This window comes from Halichoeres trimaculatus, unplaced genomic scaffold (assembly GCF_033239565.1).
Source record: "Halichoeres trimaculatus isolate MK-OKI-2021-1 unplaced genomic scaffold, fHalTri1.1 fHalTri1_scaffold_11, whole genome shotgun sequence".
Classification (NCBI taxonomy): domain Eukaryota; kingdom Metazoa; phylum Chordata; class Actinopteri; order Labriformes; family Labridae; genus Halichoeres; species Halichoeres trimaculatus.
In genome coordinates this window covers 6,608,931-6,625,645 of record NW_027437189.1, presented here as the reverse complement: position 1 = coordinate 6,625,645, position 16,715 = coordinate 6,608,931, and the positions used below count along the sequence as shown (strand labels likewise).

General features: G+C 41.6%; 1 protein-coding gene across 1 annotated transcript in view; it reads right to left on the bottom strand.

Moving 5' to 3' along the window:
• Nucleotides 1-16,715, bottom strand: part of LOC141799949 (plexin-A2-like) — a 308,159-nt gene that overhangs the window by 112,465 nt on the left and 178,979 nt on the right. Inside the window, exons 7-12 of the mRNA XM_074682379.1 lie at nt 14,353-14,506; nt 8,726-8,822; nt 4,957-5,071; nt 1,606-1,806; nt 982-1,078; nt 579-778 (exon numbers count right to left, since the gene is read on the bottom strand). Of these exons, the coding sequence (XP_074538480.1) occupies nt 579-778; nt 982-1,078; nt 1,606-1,806; nt 4,957-5,071; nt 8,726-8,822; nt 14,353-14,506 (864 nt within the window). The remainder of the gene's footprint in view (nt 1-578; nt 779-981; nt 1,079-1,605; nt 1,807-4,956; nt 5,072-8,725; nt 8,823-14,352; nt 14,507-16,715) is intronic.

Here is a 16,715-nt window from a genome sequence, read left to right as displayed (position 1 = left end):
CTGTGCTTTTAGATGCTTTGATCGGAGTACCATGTAAAAAGGAACAACCCTATTGGCTCACACATGTAAACGGGTTATGCTGAATGTTTCAGAAACCAGAATATTGACCTTAACCCGAATACTGACTGCATGCAAACGTAGCCACTGATGTTAATAACTGCACAGGTCAAGCGCTCACCTCTCAGGTCACATGCAGCTTAGCCCTGATACAGTCGGATAATCCAGCAGTGGGATGTGATGAAAAGATTGTTCCAATGTAATGAAATGTTTTACTCTGCTCCCTCAGGCAGTAATTGATTTTCTCTTGAGGCACACAGATATTACCATCAGAGAGCCACAGTCCAACACAGTGAGCACAAAGTTAAAGATTTAGCAGTGACCTGCAAATGTTCTGACTTTTACAAAAAGCCTATTTTAAGGTCAGAATTTGCAACTGGCTTGTGAATTTTAACTACAGCTAAATCATTTCAACACCTCCTGATTCTCTGTGAAGAACGAGATGCTCTACCCTGAACCTGAACCTGATGATCACACATTGATCACTGTGTGTGGGCAGGCAGGGAATTATGGGTACTAACCTCAGTGATGCGTGGGTTGGTGCACTTGACGTTTTTGCTGGACAGGTTGAGCCAGCGGGTGGTGTACGGGTTGATGGGGGGGCAGTGGTGCCGCAGGGTGCACCTCCCCTCGCCGCTGCACCAGCCGCACTGGAACTTCCTCTCTGCTTTCAGACACATGCCGCAGCTGTCCCGCTGGGCTGCACACTTGTACAGGTGCACTGTGGGAAACAGGAAGTAGAAGGAATACGCAGTGAAGATGTAAAAGTCTCTAAAGAATATGTTTTGTTTGAAAACTGACAGAAGGTCTGCTGGGAAAGATCCCCACAGGCTGTTTTCTATTTTTATATCTCCTTTATTTGAAGATCAGTCAGGGATAAATATACCATACATATACACACACAGTCACGCTTTCCTCTCTTACCTTTGATATTCTCGGGGTTATCAATAATAAAGTTGCCGTTCCACACCACAGAGAAGTCCACAGGAAGCTCGCTGATTTTCATCCCCTCGTACAGATACTGGAAGCCACGGAAGCCGAAAAAGACAGAGGGAAGAGACAAGAAAGAGAGGAGGGCTTTAATGGGATGTTTGGGAATTTCAATTCCCAGGATTCCTTGTAAATGCAGCGCCATGTCCTTCCAGTGTTGCCCCAGAGTTACATCATCTCATCATCAGAGAGCTGACAAAGTGAGAAGAAATGGGACAGCCGAGCGGGCGCTGGAGCTTCCCCTCTGGCCTGTAGGGATGCTGTCCTCAGCTGCCTCCTCTGCCCTTAATTCCAGCCGAGTGTGGAAGTGTGTGTTTGTGTTTGCACGTGAAGAGGAGGAAGGGAAATAGAAAAGGAGAGGAAAAGTGTATGTGTGATGTTCCTTTGGGGATAAATAGGATATAGTGTTTGACTAGAGGGTAGAGCAGGGCGGCAGCTCTCTCTTTGCAAAATAACTCAGGCTGTTGAATCGTCTCCACATGAATATGCAGAAAAACACACATGCAACACATTTTTCTCCCAATTTGGCAAGATCTGGGTGACTTTCACCCAACGCACCGAGCTGTTCTGGCACTGCACGCTGGAGCTGTTGAAGCGCAGGGCGGTGACTCGGTGGCTGACGCCCTGGATGTGGAGAACGCACTCGTAGCCTCGCTGGCCGGACTGCGGTTGGGGTAGGTTCCTGGCCTTCAGTGTGATGGGCTTCACCTCTCCTGCTGGGATCAGGATCTCCTCTGAGCGCACCAGCTGAGGGCAGTCCTGAAGGAAACAGGGAGTAAGACACATCAGCGTGAGGGAAATACAAAGTAAAAGAGGTTTTAAAAAAAGCTGCTCTTGTTGATATTTAGGTCACTAGCGGAAAGAAACACCACAGCAGTGAGAAAGAAAAAAGAATAAGAAGATTTAGAGCAAACTGAGGTGTAAATTTATCATAAGCCAGGATGCAAAAATGACTTTTCACTTCCTGTGTTGCAGAAATGGAATCACATTGAGTGTATCTGTGCTATTTCTATGCAAAACACCACAAATAAAGACTTCAGCCTGGTGTACACTCTGTTTCTGACCCTGTGTTGAAGTGACGCACTAATGTGTCAGCATCACTCAGTACTCCCCTGAAGCTCTGGAAGGCAGTGGTCTGTGTGCTCGTCAGATTCCCAGTTTCTGATACTTTTCTTGCTTTTTCACAACAATTTTGAGCACATTATGTTATACTGAAGGTAAAACATGTTGTAGTTTATTGTACAGCATTTATAAAACCTGGCTTACAACCAAAATTTACCAGATGCATCTCAATGCGTCACCTGGACTGGATCCGATCCATTGCGGTCCGGCTGCGTCCCTGCTCCAACATGCTGGAGTTGGATGCATTCGATACGCTAGGATATGCAAGCCTCTTATTTTTGTCAGAGTTGTGATGCATCAATTTACAAAAAGCAGATTGAGCAGCACAAGATATCGGATCAGATATCAGATATCAGATTGTTTTTAGCTCGACTACAACAACAAACCAACAGAATGAGGAGCCAGACGAGGAGTCAATAGGTTCGAGGTTTTACTACCCAACATGGAGAGGAAGGAGGAGGACAGGATTTGTCCTGCAACGTGCTGGGCTGACTCATGGGGTAGTCAGTGTGAGTTGACAGATGAGAGCGCACACAGTCAGCAAGCAATGGAGCTGTGTCGAAGCAGAGATGCATCTAGTGTGTTCCCAGGGTTACACTTCTGTGTTATATACTGATACAATAGCCTGTGCTGTAGGGCCATGCAGCCTACGTACCAACGAAGCACCTCCTCCCAAATGTAACTATGGATCACAACAAGCACAATGCAAACCCTTTGATTGATCTGCTGAGCGGGATCATGTTTCCCATAGTTACAATACTCTCAGGTTCATTGGCCAAACATTTCGGCTCATTCAGCGTCTTCGCACTCTTCTTTTTTGTAACATTTATATGGTAAATGACAATGTGCATCACCTACAATATCACAAATTACAGATAAAATTGCTGTGAAAAAGCAGAAATGTAGCAGAACCAAGTATACACATTCTAACAATCAAGTGTATAACACTGCCCTCACATGTTTTGGAGGTGTATTACAGTCAGACACCCCTAGGTTAAACTATAGCAGTTCTCCAAACTGCCTACAACATAATACATGTGAATGTAGTATGTAGTAGGCAGTGCATACTGCCTACTGCTTTAGCATGTAATATGTAGTATGGCTGATCTGTTGGGTCTGTTTTGTAGTATACTACTCTGGATTTCAGTTTCGGTAGGCAGGGCTTGAGCTGATGATTTTTTTTTTTTACCTTTATTAAAAATGTACAACACAAACTTTGGGTGGATCTCGGCATTTTGGTTATTTTATTAACACATACCACAGCGGAAACATCATATTTGATTTTTTATCTCACACCAAAAGTTATATTGTTTAGTTAAAAAAAATCTGGAAGGGATTAACTTTTTATTTTTACAGATGATGGAAAAACTACTTCTATATAATCCACGTATGGTTAAAAAATTGAATTAGTGGTTTTTATGGTTTATATATAATGAATATAATGAATTTACAACTAGAAATGACAAGATTTATTTGCGTCCATTTCTCATCACTTCACTTCTATGTCACAGACTTTCTAACGGTAGTGTTGTTGTATTGTAGTTATAATGCCAACTCATTCCAGTAGCTGGCAGTAATTCCCCAAAACCTGCCACCTGCATATACAAACAGCGTTAGCGTAGCGCACTGTGGGAAAAAGTATGCTAGGTACACTGGTTTGTTGCATACTGAGAAATTTTCCTGGATCAGTAGGACAGGGGCGGGGATTTTTGGCATACCGCAGATTTTGCAAGTTTTTGCATACGTACTACTACATTCTAAATGTTGGCCAAAATAGTGCACTACTAGTGTAGTAGGCAGTTTGGAAAACAGCCTATGTGCTGCCCTTGATGGTATCAGTCCTCGCGACACAGCTATGGCAAAGAGTCGACGCAGAATAAAAACCACAGTGAAATATAGCAGCTGATAATGTTGTTCTGGTTTTATTCACTACTTTTTAACGTCTGTATTTTTCTACTTCTAGTAAATAAATCTGTTTAACATAACTGACTGCTGGCTTAATCTAGCCATTTATTTATCACTTTTTGTTTAGGTGTGGGAATATGGAAAAAAAAAATCATTATCATTAAGTCAAGATCAGCCTTCTCTTCCAAATAAAACAATCTACAACATAATAATCATCAAAATCCTGTCCTCATGAGTAAATCAGGAATAGACACCATAAATAAATAAATAAAACTGAATCAATATCTACAAATTAGAGAGGAAGCAACCTTTTTCAAGTCAATAAAGCTTGTATTTTCTGTGATTTCTGTATCTTTTTCAAGTCTATATCATTAGTACAGACAGTAGATCCCTATGTAACGTTAATTTAATAGCTTAAGAAGCAGTTTGTTGATCTTAACATAAAGAAGAGAAGCATTAAAGCTAATAAATTTAGCAAATACCCAAGAGTTCTGTTCAAAAAGCAAAGAGACTGCAGAAATCAACATACACTCTGGCATATTTTAAACTGTTTGTTCCTCCTGCAGTGAGTGACAGGGTCAAAGTGAGCCTGTGTCATTGTTAAGACACGCTAAGCTCAATAACTCCACAGATAATAGAGTGTTAATTGCTGCTGCAGAGAACAAGAGCGCTGAGTGAGAAACGCCAATGCGGAAACAGAAGAGCTTAGATGGCTGTCTTTCTGAAGACATGCCCCGAGGCTGACAGCGAGCTGGAACACTGAGCAGGATGCAGGCAGAAAGAGAGGCAGAGGGAAGATGGGAAATAAAGAGAAAGACACGCTAGCTTGATTGATCATGTGCATGTTCTGTGCACGTGTGTGTGTGTTTTTCTTCCACCCACCTCTGAGGCGTTGACTCGTCCCTCCTGGAAGGAACAGCTGGAGGGGTCATGGGTGCACAAGTTGCGATACTTGCACCAGTGGCAGCGGAAGGCACTGTTCACACATGACAGACACCTGCACACACACAAACACACACATAGTTAGAAGAAAAAGCAGCAGAGTCAAGGAGAAGTGGGCGTTTGCCAAAGGGGTGGGGGGTGCCACAGAGGAAATGAGTTCAGATCCCGAGTGGGCACCTGCTGTTGTTGTGCCCTTGTGGTTGGCACGGGACCTAAATGCTGCTGGGGCCAGCTCTGCCCTGGGTATATTTCTACTGCGGTATACTAATGTCACATGTGTGAACACCGGGCTGCTTATTAGTCCTTATAACCAGAATCAGACGGAGGGCGAGAGCAAGTGGAGGAACGTTGAGTAATGAGGACAAATAAGACACTGGCACAGCTTGATCCTGCAATTACCATTAGCCCTGCATTGTTAAAGTGTCAGTGTAATTCCCAGCTGTTAGGTGTATGAGATGTTTTTTTTTAGCATGTACGATATGTAAGTATGTGTTTTTTGTCACTTAAGGGGAACAAAGCGTGTCTTAGAGAGGTGGAAGAAACTTTTAATCAAACCAAGAGCAGGAAAGTGCACTTTCTCTTAGACAGTTTTGAGTTTCATTTGTCTTATTTCTTCAGGATCATGTGTGTAAGAGGTCTCCTCACTGCACAGCACAGTTTTAACCTGCATTTGTAGATCACAGAAAACCGCACGATTTTGCAGTGACTTCCACTACAGTCATGCCTTTTTTACTGCAGTGCAGCCTGAGATTTCGATATTCATGGTCATTTAGTGTTGTCTCAAGAATCTCTGAATCTTTTAATGGTGTAATTCACTGTAGACAAGGATATCTCCAAAGTCTGTCCAGTTCAAATCTTATGTTCTGTAATTCTGCAAAAGATGCAGCCCTAAGATGTTCTGCATTTCTCTGCCACCCGCAAATCGCTGGTTTCTAAATGTTCTTTGAATTGTTTTTTTGCAATCTTTGATGTTCTTACTCCTCTTGTAAACTCCTGATGTTGATACACGCAGCTCTCTTTTTCATTTATTTGGTCATGTTTTCCTGTAATTGTCGAACTTTTTGCTCTTACAGTCTCTCACAGTGGTGATTCTCTTACCATGTTTACTTTTGAGTGACTTAGCCCATTTGGGATGCATTTTTTTTTCTTTACGCAGATTTACATTAATAACTTGTTGCAAATAAGCCTCATTTGAAAGGTAATGTTCTTTCAGGTGGCGTTTCTTCTTTGGCATTGCACAACTTTTTCAGTGTTTTCGTTGTCTTTGATATTTTTTTTTCATACATGTTGATGGCCTCTATTTATTTTTTAAGCATTTTTGGAGCTTTTTATGCCTTTAAACAGTCCAAATTAAATAGAAAAGAAACAGGACAAGAGTAGGGTGTGACATGCTCTAACTCGGCAATGTGAAGGCTTGCCTCTTGGGGTGTCCAACCTACACCACCAAGCAAAACCAGCACCCCGGCTGGCATAAAAAAAAATAAACAAATAAAATTTGCATGATTTTCAAATTGTTATTTTCCTAGGGATGCACCAATATCAAAATTTTGGCTGATACTGATATCGGATATTAATATTGCTGTTATGGCCGATAACTGATATTTACCGATATCAATATAAAACAGACTGACAATGTCAACACAAATGATGTGTTGGGGTAGTTCAGAGAGAAAGAGCGGTGTGATTGTGAGAAAAGACTATCATGGAGAGGATCAAAGGATGAAGCGCCTGAGATGAATGTGTTGAAAAAAGTATGTTTTGTCTGTTTTTAGGCTCAAAAACAGGAAGACAGACATAAAAGAAGAGGCTCCACTGTTCTTAGGTAGTTTTGGTGTTTACATAGTCATAGAAAACAATATTATTTGGGTCTTGAAAGATCGTTCAAGATGCTCTGAAAATGGCTGGCAGCCAATGAGTCTATATCGGTCAATATCAATATGTTACAAAAATGACTAACATCGGGGAATACCGATATTGATACCGATATATCATGCACCCGTATCATTTTCATTTAATTATTTTTCTACATCTTTTTTGGTGATATTAAGCTCTTTTTCCAGAGAGGACTGGACTGTGGATAGAGCAGGAAACATGGTCAGAGTTGAGAGGGACATGTGGGAAAGAGGCAGGATGAGGTTGGATTAGAACCTGGGTCAACCTCTCCAGGGCCCCATCTGCCCCTCAAAATATATTCTTATCAACATTTCATCCAGCACCCAAGCCTTTTTGAAGTATTGTAGAGGTAGAAGCGATTGTAACACTGTTTGAGCTGCATGCCCCATGTGCAAGGTTTGCAGTTTGGGGAGTGGACGGCCTGGGTTTAAACTCAGCCCTTTGCCTTTTCCACGTCATCCTTCTGTCTCTCTCCCCAGTTTTCCACTCTATCCACAGTCCTATCACCTGAATGAAGACATTAAAAGCCCCAAATTAAGTCTTAATTAGTTAATTACTTTCTTTAAATCACCTCCTTCAGTTCAGCTCTCTGATACTTCACACTTTTAACTTCATGGACGAGAGAATTCGAAAACATAAAGTGAAAGCCCAAGGCTTTAATTCATGAAACCTCTATAATAAAGACAACATCCACCTTTCATAAATTGAAATGTGGTTTATTACACTGTGTGTGTTGATGAACAGTTGTTGTCGTTGTGCACTGTAGTCTCGCTTGCCTCTCCTTCCCTCTTCCTCTCTTTCTCTCGCTGAAATACCTTCTGACTTACACACACTTGCTTATTGTGAAATATTAATCGCTGCAAAAGCATGGGAGGGGAGTGTGGCGAGCGCACTAATTCAGAAGAATGGGGCTGATTCACCTCCTGGCAAACAGAGAGTACAGTAAGTGTGTTAGAGGAGGAGAGAAAGGGAGCTGGCATCAGAGCGTGTGAGGGAGAGCGTCTGCCCTTTTCAAGTGTACGCATCTTTCTTTGTGTGTGTGTGTGTGTATATTTGTCGACTGCGATTAACTGGGCTGATGTGAGAGCTGGTAATTGCATTCTGTGCTTTCAGACATCAGACAGCCATATGAAGCTATAGGGCATTGTGTGTGAATGTGTGTGTGTGTGTGTGTGTGTGTGTGTGTGTGTGTGAGAGAGACAGAGAGGCAGAATAGCACTGCCAGCTTTTATCTGGCAAAGGAGACAGTGGCTACAACATTTTGTTTCAATGCCGAGGGGACAGAGAAAGGCTAATATGACGCGCTAAGATATCTGCCCCCCTGCTAGCGTCTCTGCTGTGATGTCCTTAGTCTTCTTCATGTGATACTCCCAAGTCATCAAGGCCTTTTGGATGTCGCACAAACAGAATCTGCCACACTGGAGTGAAGCAAGCGATTGCAAAGGCACCGCCGACACCGAGATCTCTAATATAGGGATACAATCCAGCATCACTCAATCAGTGACAGACACGGCATGAAAACAGGCATGAAATCCCCGGTTAGGCAGAACTCTGCGTGTTCAGTACAGCAGCGTGTCTGAGAGGAAGGCTTCATTAGCCAAAACTTCCTGTTATGGTGTTCGGGGAGCAGCCAGCGATCAGATAACATTAGTCTTTACAGGGGATATTTTAAGAGCCGGCTTAGGTTAAGGACAAATTGTAACTAATTCCCAAAGCATTGATCCAGTGGTTTTTGGGCAGCAGGTCTGGGGCTTTGTTTTTGTAAATGAGAGGAGGAATGAATGAGAGCGGAAGAGAAGCAGAGAGAGATACTCACAGTTGGTGGACGCTGCAGTTGTAGAATTTGACCTCTGTGCTGATCAGCATCTGTCCCGTCTCCTTAGAGTTCAGTCTGAGCTCAACGCCCGACCAATCTGAAAGAGAACAGTTTGACTTTTTATTCCTAAGTGTGGGCTTCATGTTCCAGGTTACTTCATCTGAAAAGATCTTGAACATGGAAAAAACCACAGACAGTAAAAAAATGGACATAATCTTGCTCACTTTAAACATAGACTGTATAAAACATGGACGTAGTCTCGCTGACGTCACCCATCTGTTTCTGAAACGGAAAATGAAGCACATCGGCTATAGCGGCCATATTAGTAGTGGCAAGAGCTTCGCCTACAGCCATAGGGCGCCGGCCATCACGTGACCCTCAGCTGTGCCTCTTATTGGGGGAGCTCGCGATCTTAATATCCTCTGAACGGCCAAGTTAGAAAAAAATTCAACCCCGTACAGTGGGAGCAGGTAGTAAGATTAGCTATTCAGACAGGAGACGTTTTTTGAACCAGGCTGTAAATAGGTTAATTTCTGCTTTGAAAATGGCTTTTTTTGGCTTGGTGTGTATGTGACTTCCGCTACTTCCCGAGCCAGCCCCACCAAACACTCGAGAAACAGCGGATTTTGGCACTTCCACATTGTCTCATATTCTCAGACCGGAGGTTGCCGCTTGGGTTTCAAGTGAGGTTGCCACAAAAACTGCTTCCCCTGGTGGCTGGCTGCAGTATAGGTTGAAAAATCCATCTCCCCGGTCATTCCAGATGGGCTGTGGTCAAACTTTGAAAAATTAATTCACCTTGCAGAAATTTTTCTTGTGTCCGATTGTTGTGGTGATTTGAAGATATCTTTTGTCTGCCCTGTATTCAGGTCCTCTTTTTTTCTCAAAAGTTTCATTTTCGTTAGTCATAAGAGGTTAAAAACAAGATTTTACGTCACGTTTAACGATGACCGACAGCTGATGTTCTTGAGTATTTTTTTAGGGGATTGTAGAATATGTCAGAAGGTAAAGTCTAGAAGGGATTAGACTCTTCAAAAGAAAACTAATTAATCTCTTAATTTCTAATATGGCTCTCACCACAACTTGCTTCAAAACTTTGTATCAAAAACAGATGAGTGACATCACAGACACTATTTTCATAGACTACACCTTATATTGTTTTTAACTCTTAAATATAAATCCCATTGAGCCTTCGTACTTCTAATAAAATGTGTTCCAAAACCTCTTGATACTTGAGTTTTGCCATTATGTATTTTCTTTACATTGTACACATAGTGTATCCATCACAAAATCATTATTTTAGGTGTTTTTTTTTACCTTTTCATGACTATATTCAGAGAAAAAGACAGTGATAGAGAAGGACACTAAGGTAAAAAAATAAGCATTGCATTTAACATACTTCCAATGGTCAAACAATGCTGTCACTTGCATTTCCTTTACATATTCACTGTTTAGTCTTGAACTAAAGTAGTTAAAGTACACTCAGGGAAAATGTCTAAATGCCTGAATTTTTAGTTCTCATCACTATTTTCTTATTGGGTTTTTCTTGCTGTTGCTGTAACACTAAAACTTCCCCACAGAGGATCAATAATTTTTCATTAGATCTATTTCCATTCTGTTCTTTTCTGTTCAGTTTTCAAAGTCTCTCCTCATCCTGTTTCAATTACTTGGCCATGCAACTTAATCACTAAAGTTAAATTGGTGCCCAACTGTTTGGTTTCTGGATTAACTGTTTCCATTCAAAAATTAACAAAACAAAACAACCACTGATCAGTAGCTGGCAGTAGTGCTATCGTTCTGCAGTTATTTGCCTCCTTGACTGATGGCTTTCACATGCTGTCGTTTTAAAACGATATATGATTTATATATATTTGCCACATCTAACATGCCACATGTAATGGTGGGGTATAACTATTTATAGTGAATTGAAATCAATGCGTTTTTTTGATTCTTGCTAATACACACCTGGATCCGATACTACCTGGTCAGGTTAAGGAGATGGTCATGGTTTGCTTAAAACTAGTAAACTATCCAATTGCGTTACAAAAAATTGGGTATTTAGGCTTATTTCATGGGAAAAAATAGGTATTTCTAATAGAAGGCATGAGTCAGTCTTGTGCTGAGGAGTTTGTGTATCTGTTGATGTTGGCATCAAGGTAATTAAACCATCCACAATAGCAAGGAAATGTTGAGGAACTGCGCTGTGTTTATGCAAGCCAAATCTAAAGAGTGATGGCACAGTGCTAGCAAAACTTTTCTCTCACAGCCTTTTAATCTGATCAGATTTAGTTTCCCTGCATTGTTTCAAACAGAGTCTTGGCTATGTGTCTGTTCTCTTTGAAAACAGCCTCTTATCTCTCCCTGTGAGGATACAGACTCTATAAATATGTGTGTGTGTGTGTGTGTGTGTGTGTGTGTGTGTGTGTGTGTGTGTGTGTGTGTGTGTGTGTGTGTGTGTGTGTGTGAGTGTGTGTGTGTAGAACAGGCTGAATTTCAGATGACATTCAGTGTGTAGGAGGCTTCAATGACCCTCCGTGCCCCGTTCTCTCCGCAGCACCTGTTGGGAATCAGGCTCTGTTTCACACAAGTCTGTTTAGCAAGGCAAGCTAGGCTCATGGCTGACTTCTACTGTTACACATCAGTCTCACTGGATCCTGCAAACAGAGTCGTACAGAGTTCTTGTTCATGCAAAACCTCCTCTGGGTTTCTGGTTTTCTTTCCTGGAGGAGCATGCCAACATTTTTGTTTAATTTCAAGCTGAACATTCTCCTGATCTGTTGCTCTTTTTTTAAAATTCCTCCCTCATGTTCTCTCCTCTCTGCACTTTAAATCTTATTTCCTGCACTCATTTCCTCTTCTCCTATCCTAAGGTCATGGCCACTCCAGGATGTATGTTGATGTGCAACAGATAGAAATGCCTGCTCGGGGACAGAAGATGGTGAAGGATAGGGGTGTGGGGTAAGGAGGGAGTGACCTCAGGGGAGGTAAAACCAGCTTGGAGAGGAAGAGAAGATGGTCAGAGGAGGAGAAGAAAGGGGGAGGTGGGTAGAGGAATGGTGGCATGGATGGATGGATAGTTAGATTGATGGAGGAAGAGCTTACTGGGGGATTGGCTGACATTTACCTAGGGGAGAACATTCATATTAGAGCCTGATGCAGAGGTCCCCATGGGAGCCCTGGGCAAACAGGCCTGTCATTTACTCACAGGGAGGGAGATTACTGAACCCCCAAAACACACATGGATTTCCACACACACATTATATATTATTCAGGGTGTTTGGCTTTGACACCCTGCGGCCGTCTTGGCTTGCAAACGACAAGTATTTACTGTCAGACAACAGGTGTTAGTATTCATAATGATATATGTGTTTGCAAATAAATAAATGCCAGATCTGCTGTGGTTTGTTTACTGAAACATGCCGGAGGAATGCTTGAAAGGTCAGCAGATTTCTATGAATAGTATATTAGAGGTGATTAGCATATTTTTATCCAGAGACTTGAAGTTTTTATTCAACTTTTTCATAATAAAGATAAAAAAAGCTTTTAGTAGCTTTTGGTAGCACTAACTTCCACTTGCGTGCATGAAATTTGGTACATTTTTTTTACTAATTATACATAATTTTCACTTATCAGACACCTTTGTCCAAACTGACATACAACATTGAGCAGTTGGTCACTGGATCTGGATATCTCTGGACATAATTAAATGAAAATAAGTAAAAATCACCTGTCACCAGACATCAATGTGCCATTATGTTATACGTTATTGACTGAAGTAGGCCATCTAGTTTTTCGAAGTGGTTAAAGCAATGCTTTGAGCCATTTGGAGCCATTTATACTTTTTCTTTTTTCAATGTAACACTCAAAACACACAAAAAATGCAAGTGTCTACCCAACCTGACTTTGAGGGCAACTTTTTTTTAAAGTTTCTACTTCACATCCTGACATCACTTCCTGAAAGTGGAGGAGTTAAGGATGGGTACCAAATCAAAGGTACCAGCAAAATTCTGTCAAAAGTATCAGGTACTTATGCATGCAAAAGCCTAAACTACTTAGGTCTGTGAGAGTGGTAGGCGATTTTTCATGCTGGACATGAACACAGCATTGCAAGGTTATATAATGAAGAATAAATGTGTTCAATTGAAACACGTTGAGATTTTATAATTAAAGAAATTGATATTTTTTACCACATAGACACAAAAAGTACGTAAATTTGTTACCATTGAGTACCGATGCCTATTGCCAGGAACTGGCATCTGTACCGTATCATTTCCAAGGAGGAGGAGAAGCGCCTCCAAGAGAGTCCACTGAGAGTGGAGGTCTGCAGCTAAACCATCTTGCCCAATCTTGGTCCATGTCGAGACTTGAACCAGTGACCCTCTAGTTGCAAACCCAAGTCCCCATGGACTGAGATACTGCCGCAACCATTTGTGCTTTATCAAGACCAACAGAAATTTTTTTTGGAGTCTTCACCAAAACACAACAGGAAGTCAGCAATTTTGGAATTTTGTTGTTGAAAATTTGATTTTTGATTAGAAATAAAGTCCCCAAACAACTAATCTTCCTGAAACTTGGTCAACCCACACACAAGTCAAGTAAGATCAAGAGATGATTTTTTGTTCAGCCATATGCTGATTTGAATGTGTTAGCCCCAATGCTAACCCAAGAAATTTTTACCAAAGTAGCCCTGGTGCAAGGTTTTTCCTTGCATGTTTGGTAGATGTATGTCTCACATCAAGACCAACAGAGAAGCCAGTGAATGGAGTGCTGAAGCTGCTCTGGGTGGGTCCACCCACGGTTTTTGGTGGCTAGCTCCTCCAAGTAGCTCAGATAGGGTAGTAACTGTGTTTACTTTTATTCAATTTTGATTTTTAAAACGGTGATAATCAGCACATCAATCTGTTCATACTTATTCATGGTCACAGTTAGATCCAGTGGTTAGAGGCAGGGTTAGATAAGCATTCAGTGAGCGTAGCATTACATGTTGTGGTCTTCATAGGAAGCAACATTAAGCCTGTGTGCTACATGCTTTTTTGCTTGTTGGGTGAAAATGCTGGACACAGGAAGTCAGAAGTAACATTTCTGTCACTTCCATTTAATGTCTTTTAAATGTGCCAATCCATCAGGAATGACTTCGAAGCAAACAAGCAGCCGTTGACTTGGCTTTGATAAGACTCTAATCCACTCCATCAACGCTGCCGTCGTGCCTCAGCTGATTGAACAGCATGGCACAGCGCTGCCCATTAGTCCTATCTGAGGGCAGTAATGTGGTGATCTGCAGCTCAGCCACAGGCCAGGAGACCATAATCTGATCCTCCATCAGCTCTAATGGGGCTTGGCCTTGTGTGTGGCACACTTCACTGACAGATGACTGATTCTTGATCAGCAGGAGCTTGTTATGCAGACAGAGGCCTGCTTAAACTTAGGAGTGTTGAATCAATATAGACGTTTGGGAGGGTGAGCAGATCAGCAGCCCAGTGGAGCATAAATAACAGACAGAGGGGGACAAATGGCAGAGACTGTGTTCTCAACTTACTGCCAAGATCAGATCAGTGCACTGCATTCTACTTCTGAAGGCACACATATTTCAACAGATTAGCGTTTCTGAATTTGATTGTTGAGTGTACCTTGGTCTGTGGGAATGAGGGGGACATCCTTGGCAGCAGGAGACACACACAGTATCTGGTTCCCGTTGACTTGCCCCTCCACCTCCGTCAGGTTCCCAAAGGAGCAGGTGATGCCTGCGGAAAGGTCTGGAACATGGCTCACCCTCACCAGCAGCTGCAAAAAAGATAAAGGACATTACGACAATGTTAAAAAAGTAGACCGGAGAAAAAATTGTAATAATTATGAGATCAGAGATCCCTTTGCCAGGAATTAGTTAGAAATGGTTTTAACAGTGAAAATGCAACTATCATCCATTAACATCTCTACTAAAGGAAAATATATAAAATTATGCTCAGAAAAACTGGATTAAAAAAAAGGTAGCGTGTTGGTTTTCAGGCTTTTACTGCCTTCTTGCAGCTCTGTGATAGATTCCTTCCTGTCTTCCAGTTGGCCAGCTCTCTGGAAGCCTTTTCCACTGTTGCCCCCACGAAGTCATTGTCTCTTAATTAACCTGTATTCCTCTATTTGAGTGACAGTTATTAGATATTTCTGTGCACTTTGAACACTGAGAATTTTTCTTTTTGGAAAGTGTTGTGTTTAATTTACTCTTTGAAGACATTCGCCAATTTGTGACATCACAAATTGAGCAAATCTTATCTCCCTCTCGCTACTGGAAGGAGTAACCCCAGGACAAGTATTGCAATAAAATACTTCTGTACATTTTGAACACTGAGAATCTTTTGTTTTGGAGAGTGTTATGCTTGGTTTGCTTTTTTAAATACATCCACCAATTTGTGACATCACAAATTGGGCACATCTCGTGATCCTCACACCTCTGGGATTACACCAGCACATGTTGGTCTCACAACCCAAAATTTTGCCCTAATTAGAATTAGCATCAAATATTCGAGGTTAATAGATATATCTGATTGATTCCATCGAAGATAAAAAAAGCGCTAGGGGTGGGAGAAAAAAATCCATTGCTTAACAATATCAAAATTGGTATTCTTTGTCAAAAAATTGCCTTTTTTAAAAAATTAAATCCTTTATTTCAGTCTTTGTTTATAAACTAGATTGGAAAAAAATACCACTCTTCTCCAGCAGAGGGTGAATTTTTTCTCTCTGACTCATGGGATGTGCATTTTAAGGCAAAATATGGTTCCTGATAAAGTCTGTAGACATTATCACCATCATCATTTCACTTTTTCCCATGGTCTGGTGTTAAAAAAGCTAACTAAAAATCACATAAAGCGTTATTGTCGAAGAATTGCAGTTTTAATCGAATCGGCACCCCAAAAATTGTTGTAGAATCGAATCAAATCGCTAGAATAGCCTATCGTCCCAGGTAGACCCTTGCAGCTGTACTTTTCGAAAAAAGAGGCAAGATTGGCAAAATTCTACCTGTGTCTTTAGCTGTGTGGGTTGTTTTCCACAAGTGGTCATCAACTAAAAACTGAAAAAAGCTGGTAGCATTTTCCCTTTTTTTAGGATAGGAAAGATATTTTTACTGTTATTCTGTTAAGGAAATGGCAAGAATAGGCTATCATCGACAAAGCTGCTCTGCTGCTCAATCACATTCACAGCACAGATGTGCAAAAGCTCGGTCAGCTGTGCCCACGTGATGATACAACAGGTTCCTCTGTTAGGCCTCAGCAATCTTAAATTACCTGAAAAACATCCACAGCTCTGGCTTGAGCAAGATGATATGATAGGGAGAATGTTAAAACCAGAGCAGCTTGAAGGCAGCCGAGTAATAAGCTCCAAACAGAATGTAAAAAGAACACTCTGCTGCTGGCAAAGCTGTCCGTCCACTTTGCCAAGAAGCGCTGCTGCTCCTTAAAAATGCGATCAACACCATAATAAGAAAAATAAGGCCGTGATTAGATTCTAATCTTCAGTTTGAGTGCACAGAAAATCAGACCTGAGGTAGAGACAGAATCTGATTCAGTTCGTGGTCATTTGAGCAGAAGTAGAGGAGGAAATGAGAACTTTAGCTCGTGCTATTTTTAAGTCCTGTTACGTCTTCTCTCACAAGGACACAGAGTTACATGAAACACAAGCAGAAATAAAGAAAACACAACACAGCGCACACTCACACACAATGTAATGTAATGTAGCACACACATGCAGATGCTCACAGGGGCGTTTGAAGTCATTCTCTGGAGAGCAGTGACACCGGGGCTGGAGTGTTCAGCTGCTCTGCCTATAAATAAATGTATTCTGCACGCACAGAGTGTGTGTGAGTATGTGTGTGTGATTCGGGCTCTCCAGCCAAAAGAGGCAGCCTGGATAATTATCACCATGGCATTTCACAGCCTTGTTCCATTAGCTGTTATTTTTGGGCCATACTGTTTGAAGTTTCTCTTTGTTTTATCTGCCTCTC